Source organism: Dermacentor andersoni, chromosome 10 (assembly GCF_023375885.2).
Source record: "Dermacentor andersoni chromosome 10, qqDerAnde1_hic_scaffold, whole genome shotgun sequence".
NCBI lineage: Eukaryota > Metazoa > Arthropoda > Arachnida > Ixodida > Ixodidae > Dermacentor > Dermacentor andersoni.
The window spans coordinates 129,744,208-129,766,738 of record NC_092823.1 but is presented as its reverse complement, the minus strand read 5'-3'; the positions used below and the strand labels follow the sequence as shown (position 1 = coordinate 129,766,738).

The following is a 22,531-nucleotide window of genomic DNA, read 5'->3' as shown; positions in this document are numbered from 1 at the left end:
ACTGCTATGCTAGAAGAAACGTGTTTTTTTCCCTGATATTGTGGTCTCTAGGCTTTTGCACCCGACTGTATACCTACCGTTACGTGAAAAGAAGCTCCAGGCATACATGTATCTTCCTGCTATACCGCTCTAACGTCTGCATTCAAATTTCTCACAGAGGTAGCATTTTGCCGTGAGTTTTGTGTTGCTAAACTTGCGGACATTGCTTACCCTCCCCCCACCTCCTTCAAGTTCCGTCCACAATAAATCCGAAGTGGGTGTGTCGTCTGCGGTGATACCACTTAAAAATTTTCGATGGCGCCGCAACGTCGCCGTTAGCGTCACATGTCACTGCTACGATAAAAACATGGTGTTCGCCGCAGCCGTGACAGATGGCGCCACCGTTTCATTGCATTGAAATCGACATGTTACGAGTGGCGTCGCCGCGCAGACGAAACGCACTTCAGATTTATTGCGGACAAAACTGTAATTCCCGAATACGCTGCATTAAAGTAAAACCACTGCAAAATGGCACATCTATGCGGAATTTAAGCGGAATGAGCCAGTGGTTCAACGGGGGAGTCCCATACAAACACAGTTCATACGACAGCGTCTGCAGACACAATGCACGAGTGCAAAATGGCACATCTATGCAGAATTTAAGCGGAAATGAGCCAGTGGTTCAACGGGGGGAGTCCGATACAAACACTGTTCATACGACAGCGTCTGCAGACACAATGCACGAGAGACCGTGCTTGTCAGGATTTAGTCCACTCTCGTTCGCTATTTCAAAAGTGTAGTATACACACGAACGAGCTGCAGGCCTATAATCAAATGATGTATGTATTTAGCGTTTCTTTAACATCCGTTGATGGATACTCAGCAGGCGGGGACGTCCGAAGCGTTCCTTCCACCTGTCAGCGGATGGCCCTACGAAGCCCGCTACCGCGACCACCAGGATCAGGTGGCCAGGATGCAGGCGCTGGTCAGGGGATTTCTGGCCAGGCGGAAATACGCCAAGCTACACGCCCGACCGAAGGTATACCGACGCTGGGATTTGCGGCACCTATCCATATGCGCTACACGGCACGTATTGACACATTAGAGGGCCACTGTAGGCACCGTACGCATGGAAAGTTCCGGATTGATTTTCACCATTATATCTGTAGTGCGCTAAATGCAGTCAAATCCAAGTACACTGGCGTGATTATTTTCAAAGCAGTGCTGACGTGACGTTTTCGACACTATTAAAGCTCAAAAGCGAAATGCAAACTTGCTCACAAACTTTCAGTGCATGAATGTTCTTATGTTCGTCTTCGTCTTTTCCCTCGTTTTTACTTGCATTTTGTGCAAGTAAACTTGCTCACAAACTTTCAGTGCATGAATGTTCTTACTTGTTCGTCTTCGTCTTTTCCCTCGTTTTTACTTGCATTTTGTGGCGCCCTAAAGTATCGCAACTGAAAAGTTCATTAGAGCATTTAAACTTTTTTAGCACAATTACTGTTGAAAATTTGCACTTAGCGATGTAGCTGAAAAAACGAACGGGTCTATAGATATGGCATCTTTTAAAAGTATTTCTCAAAATAAAAAAAATGATATATTTGAATTGGACTAACATGAATTCTTTTAGCTGCAGTATTCGTTGCTTGCCGCTCGATAAATTTGTACCGACACTTAGCGACGTGTAATCATGTTGTGATTATCCTTATTTGCACTTTTCATTTTTTATCTGTTTGTTAAAACCTATTCATTGTATTCTTCTTGTATCACCACTCACGCTCCTGCAGATAGCTCTGTGTTGGCTGCAGTACATATCAAAATAAATAAATATTTAAAATAGATAACTAAATATAAAAAATATTAGATATACTTAAATCAAAATATAGATATTCGCATATGTGTACTACTTAGAGGAATTAGGAAGGAACAGCGCCAACTAAGGCGATCACAAGTGGGGAGAACGACACAGGACTTGTGATCGTTTTAGTTGGCGCTGTTCCTTCCTAATTCAAGTATGCACCATCTAGCCCAAATGAATGCTGTCCTGTACTTAGAGGAACATCCGTGGAACTACATTGGGTGCACTTTTGGTTCCCCGCTAACGTACATTTGGGACTTGGCTGTTCGTTACCGTAAAAATGAAGAAATAACATGCAATGAGGTAAAGAAAACCGAAACGCATGCACTGTCGCAACTAATCTATTTGTCCAACCTGCGGGTCCGGCGAACGCGTGCTCATAACGGGCCCTCCGTGTCCGCGGCGGCAGCCACCGGCGTTGCTGCAGGAGCCGGAAGAGACGCCCGTCTCGCTGGCAGCCATGGAGGAGGCGTGGAGCTTGCCGAGGTCGCTGCAGGCGCTGCCCAGGCTGCCCGAGCCGGGACCCGGGCGACCTGAGGTGTTGCTGCTTGTCTGCGGGGGGCTGGGTCCCCAAAAGCGCCTGGAGTTCAGCTGCGCTGTACTCGGCTTCGCAGCGGGACAAATCTGGCGCTGCGACAAGGTGAGCGCTTGGCAACCTTGGTCCTTTGTGTTTTCCAGTTGTTTAGCGTTTATTTCTACGTTTTCCTTTTCAACTTTTAAGTCTCTTTTTTTTTGGCCTGGGGTGCTATACGGACATCGACCAATTCCACCATATTGCCCAATTCGCCGTCTTTTTGTCATCTCGTATTAGTTGAGAAGGCTGCTACGGCTTCTCTTATTGGTTCAAAATGCCGCCATTATTGCATATGACAATATGTTGGGATTTGACATTATGGCGGAATTCGACAATGTCCATAATAGCACCTCTGATCCCAGTCTACGACCACTGATCTCCCGCTTCAAAGAAACGGGAACAGGCTTCTTCGTCAGAAAGGAAAGAACTAAGAGGATGCAAAGAAGATTCAGCCTGGCGCATGATCATGTAGCGGTAATAAAATGAACAGTTGGAAGTCTAGCGCCACCCTGTCTCTAGTTTCTAGATTTTTTTTTCCTTCACTCCGAGTTTTCTTCCACTGCCGCGCTCAGTGCACGCTTTTCCGAAAAGACAACGCGTGTGACAGCAACATGCAACGGCCGCACTCGCAGGTTGCAACGAAGACGACAACTGAACATGTTGCCATAAAAGACCAATGTTACCGTAACCACATAGGGGAGAAAACAATGCACATAATGCTATAAAAACAGCCGTACAAGTGCGTGTCTCTTAAAGCCTACCGGGAATCAAGCACACACGGCTGAGTCCGCCGGGCGCGGGGTACCGTGTTGGGCCGACTTCTTTTGAGATAGAAAAGGTGAAGGCTTCACGGCTTGCGAATGCTGGTTGCTTTACGTAGCGTTCTCCCCAATTTCTTCCTTTCTCCATGGACAGGGACGAAAAGCTGGGCAAATCGGTATGAGTGCCCCTCAACGTGCATTTGGGCAGCGTGGTCACCATCGTGCCTGCGAAGTATCACACCGATGTACGCCCCCGAAACAGCCAGAAATTCAAACGCCAGCGCACCTTTCTTGAGTTTGACGTCAGTTCGTGGGCGGAGGCCCTATTCTATAAACTCATGGCATTTTCGGCGCCCCTGGAGGTCCTAGTGCGCCGTTTCATCCAATCACCGTCGCCCCAGGGCACCCCGGTGCGATTTATCGAGAATGCCATCAAATTCCGTCTTGTTGTCGAATTCGACACCATTGACAGCTCTGATTGGCTCACACGGAGGCAGGGTGGCGGAATTTGACAGCGTCCAGAATTGCACTTTGGGCACACGAGATGACGTCACACACCTGTCGCTTTCCATGTCACGCGCACTTTTGGGCGTGCACCGTATAAACACGAAGCACACAGCAAACATTCGAACACCCTTGAGGGTGCTAAAAAGGCGCTTTTTGACCTACCTCGCGCTCTGATATGCGAGAAAACATAATTCTGTTACGCGGATACTCAAATACGAACCCCTTTTCCAGCGTTTATACCATTCATGAGCGGTGCGCCCGGTTCCTTGCAACAACATCCAGATGGCGCTCGCCTCCACGCATTCGCGACCCACGCAAGAGGCCGCGTTTCTACCAGAAAGCTCACCTTCGTGCATAGCGCTTGCTGCCAGCGCTTCCCGGTAAACATTACGGGTACATAAGCTGCAGTTTCCGGGAAGCGTGAGAAGCAGTCAAGGATATTTGAATGTTATCGCGTTCCATTCTTAAATGCGAAGCCTGGGCGTTCTACAAATTTTTGATAGCGCAACAGATGCTGAATCAGAGTATAGTTTTCGTGTGCGAAGATTTCGCGTGCCAGAATACGTAAGAGAAAAGCGGATTAAAAAAAAGAGGATCAGACTTCGCACTGAGGGGATGTACGTAGTCTGATTGTAATAGCACGTAAAATGTTTTATCTTCTGTGCTCCAGATTAAAGTAAGGCGAATGAGAATGTGGAATTATTTTGAGGAGCGCTCTAGTGCGCGCTTTTAGCTTTCCCTTCACTGCTACAAAAAGTTGTCAGCGAGTATCGCATAAAATATGGTGTGTGACCAAAACTTCTGATGGCGACATAAAATGGGACAGACCGTCGAATCTTTCGTAATTCGTTATTTAAATATCGCTTTCATAATTTGACGTGGGCCGCTGTCTCGTTGACTTCGTAAAAGCGTCAGGAGTCAGATAATAAACTAATACATATTCATTTCTACAGAAACAACAAAAGTACAGCAGCGAGAGATAGGAAACGAATGTTATTGTGGAGTAACGAGACACGGGGCACGTTTGAAGTAGCAAAGTAACGTCACACGGACAGAGACAGACTTGCATAGCAACTACGTAGTGGGCAAAGAAAATGAAGCCGCCAAAGACATGAAGCCCTAGACTAAAGAAACAAGAGTGTAGCTGCTAAAGAAAGCGAATTCCAAACAGCGTAAACTCATATACTATATCCATGCTCCCATACCGGGCAGGAACGAGAGGAGCAGCGCCTGTGCTTATTTACACTAAGAACAGAATATTGCAAACTTCTCTTATGGGAGTAACTGTCTTATCCATATTTAACTCCAATCTCGAGAGTCGACGGGTCACATATGGAGTACAGTGCACAGAGTAGACTTAATTCATCGGGGAGTATGTGCTAGCTCATAAAGGGGAGTTAATTAAACATTGAATTTGCAAGGAGCAGTGTGCGATAAAACTGGACTTCTCGCGCTCTTAACTCCCTCCAGAGCAGCAGATAGTTCCAGCCAACCATGGAATATGAGCAATCGGGAAACAATTAAGGAATAAAAATGTAAAGACACAGCAGTGACGGCTCGGTGTTGTGTTGGCGGGAGCATTGTTCCTGCAGTGAGTGTTGTAGCCAGGAACATATATTTCGGGGGGAGGGGAGGTTATGTCATGTAAAAACCTGGCACACGGAAATTCCGGGGGGAGGGGGACGTGCCCCTTTCCCCGCTCCATTTTGCTACACCCCTGAGTCCCTGCATGCATGCGTTCGGTACAGCTGCTCTGATACTTGAGCTACTCCTACCTTCCAATACGGTATCCCATAACAATACAGAAATTAACAAGGCGAGAGAGACGAAGTGGTGAACAGTGAGCGAACAAAGGCTGGCTCAGAGATTGAGCCCGAAAAAGGGACTCATTATCTTAGGCAGGGCCCTGATGAAGACAAGTCATATTGTCGAAATGTTGGCTCCTAAGACGGGAGGCAGTACCCCGCGGAAAACAAGTACTCTTATCGAAACGTTGAATCATGCCCGAGATATTTTTTTCTTCTGCCTTTGTTGATCACTATGCGAGTATTTCCGTCCGGCAACGTGCTGTACATTTTCGTCACACTGAATTCCGAGCCCGCCCGAATTTATTATTTTTCTGTGCTATCAGCATACGTACATCCTAACTCATTTGACATTAAGTCTAGCACAAATGCTTATAAAAATATCACTTAGGCTACCAGTTAGGTTATCTGGTGCGACACTAGAGAGTTTTAGAATAGGGGCCCCAAACGCTTTGGGGCCCCAAAGAAATAGCGTCGAAGCCACTGCGCATGCGCGAGACGCAAACTGCGTTTGGGTTTTGCGTTGGGAACGCTATTTCACCGATTTAGCGGGAGCTCAAATAGCGTTCCCAAAAGCTTTGCGTCAACAAACATGGCGGCACCCATCGAAGCGACGGCTCTAACCTAGCACCAAACTGGGTTCGATTCGCGGTAATGCGTGAAGTTCGCAAGCTAGGAGTAGTGACTGCAGTTATCGCTTTCTCTCAACTAGCGTGTGTTATGAAGATTGATTCATTAGACGCCGCTGATTCCGAATTCGAGTGTGGATTTTATGGCTCGTAGGCCTAACACGGCTAAGCTTGGCTGGTGAAGGCACGTAAATTTGGTTTTGTTGCTCCAAACTAAGCACAACTAATTGTTTGCTGCTTGAAGAATAACCTCTAAATTGTAATTAAACGCGAATACACGCAAGTCAAAATTACTATTTATATCATAAGATGGTATATTTTATTTAATTATTTTTAATCGTTTTTCTTAGACGCCGTAGTGGCGCTGTCAGCGTAAGACGCTATTTGCAAACGCAAAGCCCTATTCTAAAACTCTTCACTCCTGCGTGCCCCAACGCTAACAGCCGCAAAGCTCTTTGGGGCCCCAAAATATTGGGGCCCCTATTCTAAAACTCTCTACTAACTTGCTAACCCGTGAGGCCAACACTAGAATCAAAAATAAACTTGAGAAGAGCTCGCAACGAGCGATGGAACATAAAATGATCGACGCAATGCGAAGAGACAGGGTGAAGGCAGTAAGCGCGGGTATAATGTATTATAGTTTAAGATTATTAGGCCTAAGTAGAGTTGGGCTGCTCATCTAAAGCGTGCAGCAAGGCGTATTGTTGGTGGGGTTTAATTTTGGCTGACTGCATATACGCTATGCGTATATGGGGGCGAAAAAGAAACGCAGTTAAAGGACTCGGGACATGATTTAACGCACAACATGTACGTGTTCGAGTAACAGGATGGGTTCCAAGGAAGGAGGAACGCAGTCAAGGGCGATAGAAGTTGAGTAAAGTGACAAACCCATTAATGTCGGAGCCGTCGAACACGTCTTCAAGCACACGTAAGACGTCACGCGCACATCACACGGAGTCGGCCGACAGGTGAGATCGCGCAAGCATCTGGCTTTCTGAATGTTCGCTTTGCCTCAATTCAATTGGCGCTCCCGCCTCACCGGGCTGACAAGCTCTGACGAAAGCGCGGCTTGCGCATTACGAGAGCGCAAGCGTACGTTCGGAAAGCGAGTTGTTTACGCGATCTCACCCCAAACTGGAGATCACTAATTGTCTTGCGCAGAGCTATTCTGGAGAACTACGCTTTCCCATTCCGCCATGCTGTTGTTTTGAGCGTATTATAGAGAGGCCGTAGCAACCCTGCCAGTCAATGGCATCTTGCGGGATGGCGAACTTGACAGTGTGGTAGTAGCACCCGTAGAGACCACTGCTGATGACGACGATCCTACCTGTGCGCGCTGCAGCTTCCGCAGCCTCGTCACCAGCACGCGGCGACCTGTCTGGGCGACTCCCTGTACGTGCTGGGAGGCTTGGACACTCGCAACAGCCGGCGCGGGATGCGACTGGCCACCAGCGCCTGCTTCCGCTACCGCTTCCAGACTGCGCGTCAGGGGAACAAGGTACCCGGCAAGGTCGTCCAGCCGGCGGGCCGTTGGGAGCGGCTTGCCGACATGCGCCACGCGCGCATCAACCACGCCGCGGTGGCCCTCAAAGGGCGCGTGTACGCCGTCGCCGGGCAGGATGAGTTCGACGTGTACGCGCGTTTCTCTCCGTATAATAGCAAAGCGGCAGCCTACATATGAAGCTATGTGGGCGTATCCTCAACGTTGGCGCTTCCATATTGCGTCGCACGACCACACATACCGTGGTCATCGGCCATGTCAGGCTGAGCCGGTTTTCTTGCTCAATCATCAAGAGGAAGACCACACAGAGACCAAGGACTGACGACAGCGGGGTTTCGGCCTTAGTCAATAAACACGTGGAGTGCATTTCAGACGTCATGTACTGGTCGCCGCGCACCATTAAAAAAAAAAAAGACAGAAAGGCCGCGCCGACGATCGAACACCGAAGTTACTCCAGAAGCGTATTTCATGTGACTGAATTAGAGAAGAAAATTGGGCTGGTTGGTGGCGTATTCCAGGATAAAGGCACTTAACTAGCGCTACAAAGACGTAAGGCAAGAACGAGAACGACACAGCTAAACACGACGCTATAGACTTGAACCTCAAGTTGAAGTCTATAGCGTCGTACTCTGCGTGCTTCTCGTTCAAGTCGTGGGTCATTTTAGCGCTGGTGAGGCATTTCTCAATTCACGTGGCCGCCGCCTCGGCTTAAGCCACAGTTACGGCCACACAGCTCTGGTGGGCGCAGCTTCCTGAGCTCGGTGGAGTGGTACGAGCCCGGCGCGTCGTCTTGGTGCGAGCTGCCGTGGCCGTTGCCGTGCCGGCTGTCGGCCTGCGGGGTGGCCGCCTTCCGTGGCGCCCTGCACGTGGCCGGGGGACTGGTGCAGGCGCCCCGCCACCCGGACTGTCTGTACGTTGTCTCGTCGCTGCTGCGCTGGGACGCCTCCGCTGGCCGCTGGCAGAGGGCAGGGCCGAGCCTACCCTCCGGCAGGGGATCCCTGGCACTCGTCGAGCACGACGGTACGTATAAATTGCATGGCCGAGTCGGTCCGGTTGAGAAGGCACAAGCGGAGCTGCCTGTCGTTGGGAAGTTGGTTAATACCCTTTCTTCAAAATTGGGGACAGTGCGATGCCTTTAAATGACATTTTCCCAATAAAGTTTTTTTTAATGTCACCAATTAATTAATCAGCCTAACCAAGTTTCCTCTCAGCTGGCGCGGCGTCGACAGCAATGCCCTGCATGGCTGTTGCTCCTACCTTTTTCTTTCTGCGATGCCCTCCACCGCTGACGCCTGACAAAGTTACCAGAGAGCGACAGGACGAGCGGGACGCGTCGGCCACTGCCGCTTTCTTGTTTGCTAGAAGATAGGGTGCACATGCGTGTGCTGGTTATGGCTTATAGTATCAATGGTCTGGCGCGAAAGTCTATGGCATCAAGGGCGAGAGGTAATAGAGGTGGCTCTGAAAGTCGCAGGAGAGTGCGATATTTTATGCGAGATTGTGGGCTCTCTGCTGCATGCAGTGGAATAATATTGGAATACCGTGCTGGAGAATTGTTGCAGTGCCCCTTAGGCACTGAACGCCGAGAAATCTGTGGGGCCCGCGTTAACAGTTTCGTTGTTGTTGGTTTACGCCTACCTATAGCGCGCACTGGCGCGGCGTGGCAATCGGCTGTGCTGTACTCGCGCGAGTAGAGGGATCGAACCAGCGGCGGTTAGCGCTATATCTTTGAAAACTGTTAGAGTGAAAATGCAGGTCATTGTATGTCTGCTCCTGGGTTTATGAATTGGCGGAGAAATAGTTGAGCTTTTTCTTAGTAACGGTATTTAGCAAATGATTTTAGACAGATGTACACATGAAGGAAGTGATGATTTTTTTTTACATATTTTGAAAACAGAACTCTACCTTCTAGTCAAACCTAATGGACCTTTCTCAGATTCCCTGTACGCTATAGGAGGGCTCGCCAGGACAGAGACCGGCCACCTCCGTGTACTCAGTGACGTCATGGCGTACAACGAGAAGGATGGATTTTGGCGCAAATGTCCATCTCTGCCAGAGCCACTCCATGCTTGTCAGGCTTTCTCTCTGGGTGAGTGGACGACATAACCTAAAGAGTGAGAACCGTACGTATTCTGTCTTTCGTCAAAATGTTAGCCCGACTGCTGCTGACTGGAACTGGCCGGGTGACAGATGCGGCCGACAACCGGTGAAAATTTTAATTGCTAGACCCGCAAAATATATGCCAACGCTTGAAATATGGCGAACAGCACCGACCACGGGGCAACAGATAAGACATAACCGCCAAACAAGACTATAGAATTTCGGAATGTTAATTTATCAGGACAATCACTGTCATGACAGTGTGCGCACGTAGTTGGTGTGCATTGTAAATTGTTCCGTGTGGAATAAATACTTTGCATCAGTTGTACGTTCGAGAACCCTTGCAATTACACTTGAAACCGACAGGAGAGATTTAAACTGGTTGGTTCCAGGTGAACACAGCTCAGTGAGTGCCGACAACGCACTGGCTTACGCGGAGTAAGACAAGCATAAATGTAAGTGTTTAAACTTTATTGCCGCAGCTTTGGCATAGCTTTATCGCGGTCAAAAAGCATATAATAAGTATCATGTAAAACTTTTATCTTGGCAAATCTTGCCACGATTACAACATGACGGCAACCTAAAGTTTGCACGGTTTCCAGCTTTGCCCCGGCCAAACGTTCGCAAGGTTCCAAGCCCCGGCCAAACATTCGCAAGGTTCCAGCTTTGCCACGACGAAACATTGCAAGGTTTCAGCTTTAGCGACATTCAAATTTTTCGGCAGATAAATGTTTACACGGTTGAAACGTTTAAGAGTTGAGGTTAAAACTTTGCAGCAGTCTAACTTTGCCCCGTTCGAGTTCTATAACGCGCAACGAGACCCCGCACGGGAAGACAGCGCACGCAGCAATGGAATCTACTCTAAACGCGCGGAAACATTCGGGCGACATCGAACTGCTCAAATACCGTATGTACTTGTGTAAGACCCGCACCCCCACTTCAGAGTTGGGGTGTGGACCTTAAATTTAAAAGTAATGTTTTACCGTCACGCGCATACCTTAATTCAAATTAATTTCCGCACTTCGGTATACACTGGAGGGCACTAGTTGTCCTGCCGACAATGGCAGCATCATCGCCGATCCCGCGTTCAGAACCAAACCACAACTTTGCATGGTCGCAGACTCCATCGAGGCGGCGCCATGGTTAGGCCTAGCCAGTTAAGTGCGACGGACGGATCTTGAGAAGTTCACCCTTAAAATGTTTGCACCCGCGGACTACATCGGCGATCGGGCGCGAGGTCACGTACGCGCACTGGACTGACGGCCAGCTGCGTGAAGCAGGTCTGCGGGCGGTCAGGCCGGCACTACCGCGAACGCCTACCAAGTTGTGTGCGCTTACCGTACGGAACGACGTCAGCTCCCGTGTAGGCATAAAACCAATAAAACTCCAAACTTATTTCGCGCAGCACAGCCTAATCCGACAGGCGCGATAATCAGATCGCGTATGCGGTATCTGCGCTTCACGGCGACCCGCAGCGTACGTCGCAGGCCGCACGATGGGTGAACGCGAAGCCCGCATGCACACTAAACAAAAATAGACCGGAATGGGAGCAAATCGCTTGTACACCCGCGGCTATCACTAAAGTTCAAGTATATATAAAGACTTGATTTTAAAGGGGCCCTGAACAACCCCTCGGGCTTGGTGAAATTAGCCCGCGTGTAGCATATACGCTGCTATAAACATCTCAGCCAAGTTTTGCGGTCGTACGCGGTGCACGGAGCTCGCAAGCGGAGCGCGGTGTCACCTCTCTCTCAAACGATGTTTTTTCAACAGAAGCCTGCTATTCACTCTCTTCTGGACGCTTTATTTCGTAATAAAGAGGATTTCCCATACGCCGCCGCTACTGGTAACTGCAGTCTGCTACGTACCGTAGATACCGCGGCTGCGGCGGGGTGCCGCCACGAGGCCACTGGTTAAAAGCGAACTGCGGCTCGCTGAGTACAACCGCGTTTGACTTACGTTTAGCGCGTCGTAGGCACCAAAATCGTTAGTGGCGTCTACGTTAACATCCAAAATGAAATTTGAACTGCGCGACACGGTGACATTTCGGAGCCGGCGCGTTGTGGGCGCGCCCCGCTCCGCCGTAGGCTTCGCAGTGTACGGCAGAAGAAGCGGAAGCACCGTTAAGGCCGCGTTTGGTTACCAATAACTCCGCTTGTGCTGAACGCCATGAAGTACTTTTCAACGCGTTACGTCAAGGGCCCCGTGTCGCAAAAGAGACCTATGTCGGTGTCGGACGTCGCTTCATGAAAAATCACTCCGAACCACAACCACGCAGGGACTCCGCTTGACGCAGGGGTGTTACTGAACTAATTGAATTCCTCAAAGTAAAATACGTCACAAAAATCGTAAAGTACGACCTGACACAACCTACAGACATGATAGCATCGGACTGTAATTTTAATATACTAGAAAACATAATTCTGTCACCCGGAAACTCAAACACAAGCCCCCTTTCCAGCGTTTCTACCATACATAGAGCAGTGCGGCCCGCTCGGTTCCTTGTAACACCGCCATCCAGATGACACTTGCCTCCGCGCATCAGCAAGAAAACTGCACTTGCCGAGAAGCATGAAAAGCAGTCAAGGATCTGTCAATGTTAACGCATTACACTCTTAAAGGCGAAGCTTAAGTGTCCTCCAAATTTTGCAGCGAAATATTTCTGAACTGGCATATTTTAACTTCAAATGCATTTCTCCTCTTCAATAAAGAGAGGTTCAGGGTCCTTTCGATGGAGCACGACACTAAGAAAAATCTGTAAACGAATATTTTGCAATACAATGAAGTTGATTTTACCGTTGCTATTCGTTTTTGTAGACTGCCTAAGTATACAGACATTTTTACAGCACTGACCATGTGCAAAAACCAGCTGGCAACTGTAGATGTGCTCATAATCGGCCGTAAGTTGCTGCATTATTTTGCATACCAGTCTAAGCATTGTTCAAGCTATAGACTTCAGTGAGTAGCTTATTACAAACCTGTCTCGTGCAAGGCCCACACCCAGTAAAAATTCCCAATGTGCACGCCCTACACGAATAAATGCAGTACCTGATACCGCTACCTATGTACCATTAAGTTCCGGATCACCATCAACGAGGAATAACTTGCGACGACTTTCTCTCTAGCGTGCTTGTCTTCAGCGTTCATCCTGGGAAGCTGAACACCCAGATGCAAGCTGCAGAGTATGCAGTTGCTCCTGGATGATGTACTCGTGCAGACTTCCTTCGGAAAGGGCCCAAGAAGGCTGTTAATTGCACCTATTACACACATCAAACACAGTACTCTTGCGCATGCTAGCACTGCTTCGCGTTGTTCACCAAGAAGCATTTGCCCAAGTGCCAGTTTCAACTGCACTCTAACTGCCAATCATGGGGGTGGGTATTCTGTAAGTGTCCACTTAGTGGACACGTCCATTTTGTCTGCCACTGAAGTTCGGATTGGCTAGGCTGAAGTACGCGTTAGAAGGAGAGAGGCGCACCAGGCCAATCAGCATTTCAGCAGCAAACGAAATGAAAATGTCCACTAGGTGGACATTTAAAGAATACCCCCCCAGGTCAGCAGAGAGGAAGTTCGGCACGTGCAGCAGATGCGCATGCGTGCTGGTGCACAGGTCACAGGGAACAGATGCCCCGCGTTTAGCGGTTTTCTTGCAATGGATCCCACAAAAACGGTACTGTTTTAACCACTCAGCAATGTGGGGCTGTTGGGGCCTTTGCCAGTACCATCCATAGGACACCGCTGTTGATCTGTAGAGTCACGCTCTTTCTGGGGCTGCAGAAGTAGCGCTTCTTTGATCCTGACCCTCCACTATAGGGCACCTCAGGGAATTGAAGGCCTAGGTGCAGTGCATCGTTAATAGGTGCAGAAGGTGCAGAGAAACTTGGCTGAATCTAATAAACCTCATAGGTGCCCTACAGTCTGCCAACAAATACCAGAATGAAATCATAGTATTAATGCTCTTCGAAGCAAGGGGCTACTAGATCTTAGCCTTTGAGGCTTGTCACCTTGTCCCCAAACGACGACTGTCTAAACTGCACTCAAATGGCATCTCTCTAGACGGGAAAGCAGCTTGTGTGGCATGCTAAATCATGACCTCTGGGCGTGCCATCTGATCCTGGAGGCCATAGTTAAATGAAAGAAATGCATGCAAGACAGGCGACTATTATACTGTTTGGGGACAAGCCCAAAGGGTGTAAAGCTTTAGAGCATAAGCGCATGGGAGCTAACCCCCCCGTGACTCACGGGAACTAACCAATGCCGACCCCACACAAATACACATTTAGATGTGCACGTAGTTTTTATTTTTCAGTTACATTGAAGTAGATGTCAACTTTTTTTTTCATGAAAATTTCTGCACCTTGCACATTTGCACAGAACTAGCTCATTTGGTTCATGACCTGAGAGATCAGGCAGAGCGGCGATGCCAAATCTCAGAGGCCATGTTTGGTTGCATGGCCAGCCTTTGATTCCCAGCAAGATAGTAAAAACAATAATGTTTGGCGCCTCATATTGCAGGCGGGCAACTGTTAGTGGTCTCTGGAAGCCGCGTCCTGTGCCTGGAAGACCAGCAGTGGACCTGCAAGGCCAGTCTGCCGGCTCCACTCACAGGATCTGCCACTGCCATGCTGCCTTCGCCAACAGTCGCCCTTGCACCGCAAGCCCTCTAGATGGGCAGCATGGGCAACACGTTTGCACCGAGCCTGCTATGCCCAACGGCTCAATTAGTTTACGAAGCCATTTATTTTCTAGTATGAGTGATTTATGTATATCATTAGCAGCACAGTGAAATAAACATGCTTTTACGAAATGATTATTGCAAAGAGCAAGCTATTGGTACATTCAACTGGTTCCTACTGCACTCCATCTAACATTCATGCTAACTCTTCAAACCGTTGCTCTTATATGTTAAAAATGAGAAGAAAGGGGCTCAACCGAGAAGCCCAATTTTTATTAGTCATATCATAAGAAGCCAACAAACACTGGCACCAAGAACAACATAGAGGGAACTACTTGTGCTTAATAAATTAAATAAAGAAATGATAAATTAATGGAAATGAAAGTGGATGAAAAAACAACTTGCTGCAGGTGGGGAACGATCATAATATAGCGGCGACTCCCACCTGCAAGAAATTGTTGCCGCTGGACGAAAACGACGATGATGGTGGCGAGGACATTGCAAAGCATGTGCAGGTGTAGCAGATAAACTAGCAACATGAAGCTCGTGCGCCAGCGTGCACATCAGAGCATACGTCGGAGGTTCTTGCGATCACGTGCCCAGTTGTGTTTACTTCCTTCTTTGGCCTATCTCGTTGCACTTAGAAACCGAAACTTGGATGTGCTCTGAAGTAAATGAGGTTTCGCGCCGTGGTTACTGGGTCATTAGCTACTTATTAAAGCAGAAAAAATGTGATCCAAATTTTTTGTGTCAGTACTCCTTTAATCAACTTATGCTCCAGTTGGAGATGGGCTCAATGGAGTTGGCATAGCTGCGCCTCGCACGGAGAAGCTGGGCATGACAAAATCCAGAGTGCTGAACAATACAGCTGCAGGGGCATTCAAGAAACGGAGATCTGCTCTAGAGTGCTCTTGCCGGTGACAAAAGTTCGGGATGGCAAAGCTCTTCTGCAGTTGGCACTGGTCCAGCTGGTAACACGGCTCATTCCAGAGGTGCGTTGCCTTCCCTCTTTCCATCCCACGTCTTCTGTGTGCTGCTCAAGTCAAGGACAATCTGGAGAGAATCGAACACATGCACGATCATTTAACCGTCTGTTCTCCGAGACTTATTTTTAAGGTAATGAATTAAAGCAGTCAAATGCTATTCTAACTAAATTCCATCTGACAGGTTGTGGCTGAGCATGACGACAAAGGGGAACTAAAGGGATACATTTTTTTTTGCTTAGAAACATATAAGAAACAAACAATGAAGTCGAAGTAGAAATACAATTATGGGAAGAAAAATGAAAGCGGACGAAAAGACAACATGCTGCAAGTGGGGAGCTGAATTAACTGCTGCATTATGCATGTGGTGCTTCACCAACTGAGCTACCATGGTAACCATCCTACGATCTACTTTCTTGGGTATTTGTGTACGTGCGCAAGATTAGCCCTGGAAACGTTAGCCAGCACTGCTTACTGCCATGGTGGTGGATGCAAAAGAACCTTTTTCACTGCAGGTGTCCCATAGTATGTGAGCTCAGGAGCAGGCCAACAAAACTTCATTTGTTGGCAACGCACAAAACATTATGCCACAATAAACATTGTGGCATCAAACCTACCAAAGTTGAGGCCCACAGTATGTGATGAGCAAGAAGAATAAGGGGCTCTTTCCTGCTAGGCAGCGATTTTTGAATGGGATCTGACGACATGTGTGTGCTCGTTGAAGTTGAAAGCAAAAATGGACACCTGCGGAAGCGGCATGCACTCTGAAACATTGCAGATCTCACAATTCTGCTGTGTCTGCAGCTGATTTTATTGATGGCTCAAGCAACAGTGAGTCAGGGGATGCTGCCTCTTCATCCGAGTGATTCTGAGTGCGACGATGGTGGAAATCAACCCATAATTTCAGGATGCACTGCTAGTTAATGCTTCTCCAGCAACTGAAGCTGTTCAGCATTAGTCAGCTAACAAAGAGACATCCGAAACTGCAAAAAATTTTATGACAGCAAAAAATTTTATGGCAGCAGAAAACAAGAATTTACTGCAAGAATTTCAACGTTCCAATACTTTCAAAGTTGATGTTTCACATCAAGGAGCTGCTCTGCTGCATGGCACGTCCAACTGTAGGGCTTTCAGTTAAAATTTTGCAGCACAAGTATGATACTTTTCAAGGACATTTTTATTTCTTCACAGACAATGGCTATTAAATAGCAAATGATTTCGTATATTTAAAAAAAGTATTTAGATACAAGCACATCTTTACAAGTGTCGTTAAGTTTTATTCCACAATGCTGCGTTTGGCAATTTATATACTTCACATAGCATAAATCTTGTTAATAAATGTTGTATGCCTGAAAATCAGATTCATTCTGTTTCAGTTTCATGTATAGCATTAAGTTTTGAGTACGATAGTTTCTTCAGAAAAAAATCTAGTGTAACCTACAAAATATGGCCATTTTCCTTATGGTAGGGAAAGCGTTAAGCAGACACTAAAGAGAAAAATCATGAAAGCTGCATTTGCAAACTGCCCTTCTACAATACCAAATAACTCAATCTTACTTTGAGAAGCTGCTTGGTGAGCCAGAAAAGATGCAAAAATGTAAGACAGGTGTGCAACAGTGCTAAGTTACATAATACAGTAGTGAACAAAAGGGTGACAGCCCTAAATGTGGGATAAACTGCTCAGAATGTTGCTGCTGTGTTGCACAGACTGCTAGCCTGTTAGGCAATGGTCTTTCAAATCTTGGCAATGGGCAGTGCGAACCACGAGGAGGAATAACCAGACAGGACGAGCGCGAAACTGCAACTACATTGTATTTGCATAAAACACTTGTTTAAATACAAATAATATGTAAGCCTAGCTATAACATGAAAAGACAAACGGAAATGGCAACATTCCCTTTATGTTCTCCTGCAGGGGCCACCAACTTGATCAGGGACTGGGAGGATGAGGAGGCTAGGCAGGCCCCGTTTTAACACAGAAATTTCAATGGGGAGGGGAGGGGGGGGGAGGGCACGTGCCCGGCGTGCCACCTCCTGGCTATGCCGTTGTTCCCCTGCACTAGGTCACCCTGATGCTGTGGATTCTGACGGTGTCTGGTAAAGTTTACTTGGTGTCTGTCTGCTAAAGCATAGGCATTTCTTTAGTGGTAAACAATGACTATATTGTACTCTAAAGAAGCCAAAGACTAAACTTCTAAAAACTTTTACTAAGCCCCAACTGCCCAAATACAGTTAGATACAGTCGACTTCTGTTAGTTCGATCCTGACTGGACCGACGAAACTGATCAAATTATCCAGCGGGTCAAATTAAACTGATGACAACAATAAAAAAAAATGCAGGCACACACTGTTGATTCACATAGCAGTATTTGCCTTTAAAGTTAGGTTCGCCGCAATACAGGAATATTTTGTGGTGAAGCATACGATTCGGACGAAGGTGCCACTGTTACGAACACGGGACATAGCACATGCGCCGTCTCCAGTCACAGCACGAGCACCAAGATACCCAATAAGTTAACAGGCATGCCTTCAAAGTTTTCGATAGACCCCGACTTGTCTGTTGGCTTTGAAAATCCCCTCGATTTTTGGAGTGCTATTTTACCATTTTCCTTTTCTCTAGCTTTCCCAAAACACAAGTAGTTTTTCTCCGTTTCTCGGTGCACGGAGCGTTTCGTGTGCGTAAAATTATGGAACATGCATGCGTAAAATTAAGGAACACGTACTAGGTGCCGTTAACGGTTTCATATACGAGACACGCATGGCAGGCGAAATGAGGGCTCAAATCACCACATGGCTGCCAGTAGGCTTATTAGGCGTCTAAGTGCTCGCACTCTGACCGAACACGGCACGTGTGCGGCTGTATAAGGATTGTGACGGTGTCCTCTTTAAATTATTGGTATGCTTTGTGGGGAGCACACGCGCCCATCTTCCCCCGCGCCGTCGCGTCGAGAGCCGGCATAGACGGGGGAGAGGCGCACTATGCCCTCTCCCGATTCTCCCTCGCTCTCGCGACGCGCCCTTCCTCCCCGACTCGCGGGCAGGCAGCTGACGGGCGAGGAGGACATTCCCCTCGCCCAGCTAAAAAGGTACAAAACAGCGCGACCGGGGGAGACCCTCTCTCTCTGAGGCCAGACCCATAACCTGCCGGACTGGAGTACCTGCTGCTACCCGTGAGTGACCACGTTGCCTGACTATCCCGGGCAACGAGGCCAGCCTATTTATTACTATTACGGAGAGGACGTCCCTCTGCGAGTGTTCGCTATTGCTAATAGCAATAAACGTTGTTACCGTTGACACAGCTGGTTGCCTTATTCGTCCGAACCCGGCGTAGCCGCGATTCTCGCGCTACGGGTTGGGAGTACCACGAAGCGACTGCGTGGGGCTAGATCCGGAGCTCGCCTTCAGCCCTAGCCGCACGCAGAGTGGAACCCCCACAGCTTCACCGCATAACACGGCTGTATTGCGGCGAGGCTGACCGGTCAATTTCAAATTATCCGGCGAAAGCTAATTTTGAGATCGAAATAACAGAGCTTTGGGTATGGGAGCCGGCAAGGACCTTCAGTCTAGATCAAATTAACCGAAAAATCGAATTAACAGCCGTCGACTTAACCGATGTCTACTGTACTTCGAAAACCATGATGTCACAGTGATGCACTGGTTTTGGAGTTTTCGTGGGAAAATTGTAAAATGGAACTTAGGCCTTCACTTTCTCTTCTGATAATAAACCTATAACAGCGAAATTTGATGGAAATAGTCTTCGAAAAATGCTTTATCAGACTGAACTGATCTAGAGTTTTCTATAAACCTTTATGGATGAGTGTTTGTTGCCGATAGGCAAAGAAAAAATTTTCTTGCAGAGTTTTGGTATTGAGTACAAAGTTTCTGGCTAAATGCCCTTGGCCAACACTGAGTCACAGGCAGTGAGTGCGATTTGCTCGTTTTAGGCAGAAACACAGTATGAGGAAGAAATTTGAGAAACAGCTTTCTTTCTTTTCAAAGCATGGTCACAGGAGACAGACCTATGCAAGATTTCCAGCTGCGGCGATATCACACATGTGATGTAAAGAAAATGAAATGTACTACACATATGATGAGAGCTGCCTACAAATTCCAAACGAAGCCATATGTGGCTTGGGGTGATGCCCACCTCCAGTTTCCTGCTTGGTTTCTGCAATGTTCCTTGAAAAATTTTCGCAAGCTAAGTACGGACCGCCCAGCTGGAGCAGCTCTCTATGACCGAAGCCGGCAGGCGCATACTTCAATACTTGGGCTTCACGCCCGGGGCGAAAAAGGCGAGTAGTGACGTTTCTGTCCCAGACGGGACTCAGCACCGGATTCGGGTAGACCTCATCCCGAGAAACATGAACCCGAAGTTTAACAAGGAAAGAAGAGCGGCGAGGGCCAAGGCCCTCATCGACTTTCACGCCAAGGACGAGCACGCAAGGTTCGTGGATGCGGCAGAATACCAGGGAGATTGCGCGGCGTTCATAGCTACCGTCATCGAGGCGTCGTCCGGCACGACGAGGGCAGCGGGGAGCTTACGGGTCCGCGAGGCGGGTCAGGCGGAGGAGGTGGCCATTGCCCTGGCCATTGCCGATCCCGGGTGCCAGACAGTGTTGTGCGATTCGCGAAGTGCAGTGCGGAATTATGCAAAGGGCAAAGTGTGTGGTGAGGCTGTGCGCGTTCTGTGCTCGGCTGACCTGCAATGAGAGAATCGGTATGTTAGAATCAAGTGGTTCCCGGCGCACGAGGGCAACGATGCGTCGGAGAAGCACGATAACCACGAGACGGCACATGCAGTGGCGCGAGCACTAACCAACCGTGCCGTTGCAACCGACCGTCCAACATGGTGTAGTGCCAAGGACCACATGACAACTTTCAACGAACTTACACAGTTCCACCGCCTGGCTCGAAGGACTTTCCCACCCCCGCACCCGGGGCTGAGCCGAGCAGAGACGGTGCTGTTCAGACTTGCAAACTGGTTCCTTACCCACCCCAGTGTTAATGACTCATCTGTACTCTAAATTATATGTGAGTGATGTGTGCCGCGTGTGCCAGCGGGAGAGGGCCACCCTGACGCACATCCTATGGGAGTGCACCAAGTTCCCCGACGAAGCTTCGACAAGTACAACGATTCCGCCGCGACTCGTGGCTGCGGCGGATGCTACGACCACGAAAGCCAAACCTGAGCCGTCCAGCAGGTCTCGGCGGCTCTTGAAAGACAAAGGCTGAGCGAAACCGACGGAACGTTGCCCCTCAGGGCAACCGACCGCGGGAGTAACACGTGCTGGAGTTGAGTAGAGACCACCTGCTAAGAAGACGTCAGGGCCCGAGTCCCGGCGCCATTTAGTCATGGTGTCGTTCTGCAGGCGACTAATGAAGTTGTTTCTCTCTCTCTCGCAAGCTATTTTTTTCTTTTAGAGCAAAGATCTTAGGCACCCATTCTTGCTATGAGCATAGGCAAAGGTGGCGTCGTTGCCAGCGAAAGATGCCAGCCGCGAATGGCGGAGACCAATGAGAGTGGCCCCTTGAGTAATGTGAGCATGGGAAACTGGTGTCATGTGGACCTGCCCAACCACTCGATGCGTACTTGTATCTGGCCTCAGCTGAAATGCTCGTTTCACACTCTCGTCTGCTCGCGTCAGCTCTCGCTCGTGTTTGTTTGGTTTGCTTGGTTTGGTTTCGTTTGCACTTGTTTTGGTTATCATGGTTTGCGAATGTTTTGTAACCTGATTGTATACGCGACGCAAATTCTGTAGTACTTCATGGAAGCTACGCAGCACCAGTGATTACACTGGAACATTTGACGAGTCATGTAAAACGACCTGCAGATCAGATTTTCGACAAATGCCAACTCTGCTACATGCGTCTCTCAAATTCTTTGCCTCGATATATTGTGAAATGAAAACACGTATATAGCTGCACTCAAACTTCGCATTAGGGAGTATCGTAATCGTGTGTGAATTTTTTTTTATTATACTCGATGCATTTAGCACATCTAGATAGAAAAAAAAATATTTTGGAAGTATTTATATGTTCCGCCCCTTTAATATGCATTCAATGTTTCATACACAAGCATTTCTGAATTCCACCCCCATAACACCACTACAGCCAGGTATCAAAACCTGTGATCCTTGTGTTAAGCAGCATAATTCAGCAGCTATTGAGCTACATTAGTGGGCAATGACAATGTAGCTCAGCAATGGCTGAAACCTTTCAAGCGCACCCTGTTGAGGTGCTCTCAGAGTATTGCATCGACGCCAGCACCAGTGTGTCTATCCCGGTACGCTCTCCGTCTCCGTGCTCCCCGCCCCACCCGTCCCATGCGCCGACTCAGCTGGGTTGTGCGCCACTCGCCCTCTGCTGGTGCTGGCGGCTCTGGTGTGGGGCGCACCACTGGTGTTGCACCTGCGGTTGTCCGGCAAGGAAAGATGCACGTGGTCACAGCGAAGCACTGAATATTGTGTGCATAGGGGAGGCCAACTCTCACAGCTAAACTAATGGATTCTTCATGCTCAAATTTCAAGCAGAGGTGGCATTTGATGCTGCATGCAGTTTTAAATTGGGTATGGGAGCATTACTAGCCTGTCCAGCCTAGAATAAATAAGAATCATGTGTCAGATGCAATGACTTCAGGTACACACAAAAAAACAACACATAGATCATGCAGATGGTGCTACTTCTTACTGTAATATAGTGAAATACAGTGCACAATATGTTTCACCCTGTCAATTACAGATGGCACCAATGTTTTGCTGCAGCAAAACCAACTTTTTTTTTTGTCTGGCATCATCACAGACAATGCACACTTTTGATTTATTCTGGACAAAACAGGACTCCACAAACACGGTACAACTAAATGGGTGCCATGAAATGGCACCTTTTGAGAGGTTCGTGTGTGAGCCAGTGCCTGAATAGATGCAGCCATGGGAGTGTTGTCACTATTCAGCCTAGTTTGAAGCACGGTGTGTGGAGTGTTGATCTCAAAGGGAGAGACCATGATGTGGCTATGTGTTGGACATTTACAAATAGTGTCACAACTTGGCTTTCTTAAGCATCCAGTTTCTATTAGAAACACAATTATTATATAACAAAATCAGGAGATCCAGGTAGGGGAGGTTAAAAGTACAACTTTTATGGCAATGGCCATTTGCGTTCC

General features: G+C 48.1%; 2 protein-coding genes across 6 annotated transcripts in view; one reads left to right on the top strand and one right to left on the bottom strand.

Moving 5' to 3' along the window:
- The first annotated feature begins 442 nt into the window (after nucleotides 1–442).
- Nucleotides 443–14,524, top strand: LOC126545043 (beta-scruin-like). Its single transcript, XM_050192669.2, has 6 exons — nucleotides 443–1,018; nucleotides 2,247–2,477; nucleotides 7,456–7,745; nucleotides 8,363–8,634; nucleotides 9,551–9,703; nucleotides 14,230–14,524. The coding sequence occupies exons 1-6, from the start codon at nucleotides 851–853 to the stop codon at nucleotides 14,379–14,381; spliced, it is 1,266 nt and encodes a 421-aa protein (XP_050048626.1). The 5' UTR covers nucleotides 443–850; the 3' UTR covers nucleotides 14,382–14,524.
- A 606-nt stretch (nucleotides 14,525–15,130) lies between these two features.
- The window catches only part of LOC126545035 (TAF6-like RNA polymerase II p300/CBP-associated factor-associated factor 65 kDa subunit 6L), a 30,861-nt gene continuing 23,460 nt past the window's right edge, over nucleotides 15,131–22,531 (bottom strand). For 3 of the 5 annotated variants that reach the window (XM_050192658.3, XM_072285061.1, XM_050192657.3), the window contains 2 exons: nucleotides 21,599–21,780; nucleotides 15,131–15,442 (listed from right to left, as the gene is read on the bottom strand). In XM_050192658.3, coding sequence (XP_050048615.1) covers nucleotides 21,614–21,780 — 167 coding nt within the window. In that variant the 3' untranslated portion in view covers nucleotides 15,131–15,442; nucleotides 21,599–21,613. Of the gene's footprint in view, nucleotides 15,443–19,867; nucleotides 20,073–21,585; nucleotides 21,781–22,531 lie in introns of all 5 variants that reach the window. The other 2 variants (XR_008615136.2, XM_055078177.2) reach the window with 2 other exon arrangements.

Excerpts from the sequence above, each read along its gene's own strand:
- LOC126545043 (XM_050192669.2), top strand. The coding sequence starts at position 851 with ATGGATACTCAGCAGGCGGGGACGTCCGAAGCGTTCCTTCCACCTGTC. Across the intron at positions 8,635-9,550 it reads GGCACTCGTCGAGCACGACG|ATTCCCTGTACGCTATAGGA; the intron begins GTACGTATAAAT and ends GACCTTTCTCAG. Across the intron at positions 9,704-14,229 it reads TTGTCAGGCTTTCTCTCTGG|GCGGGCAACTGTTAGTGGTC; the intron begins GTGAGTGGACGA and ends CTCATATTGCAG.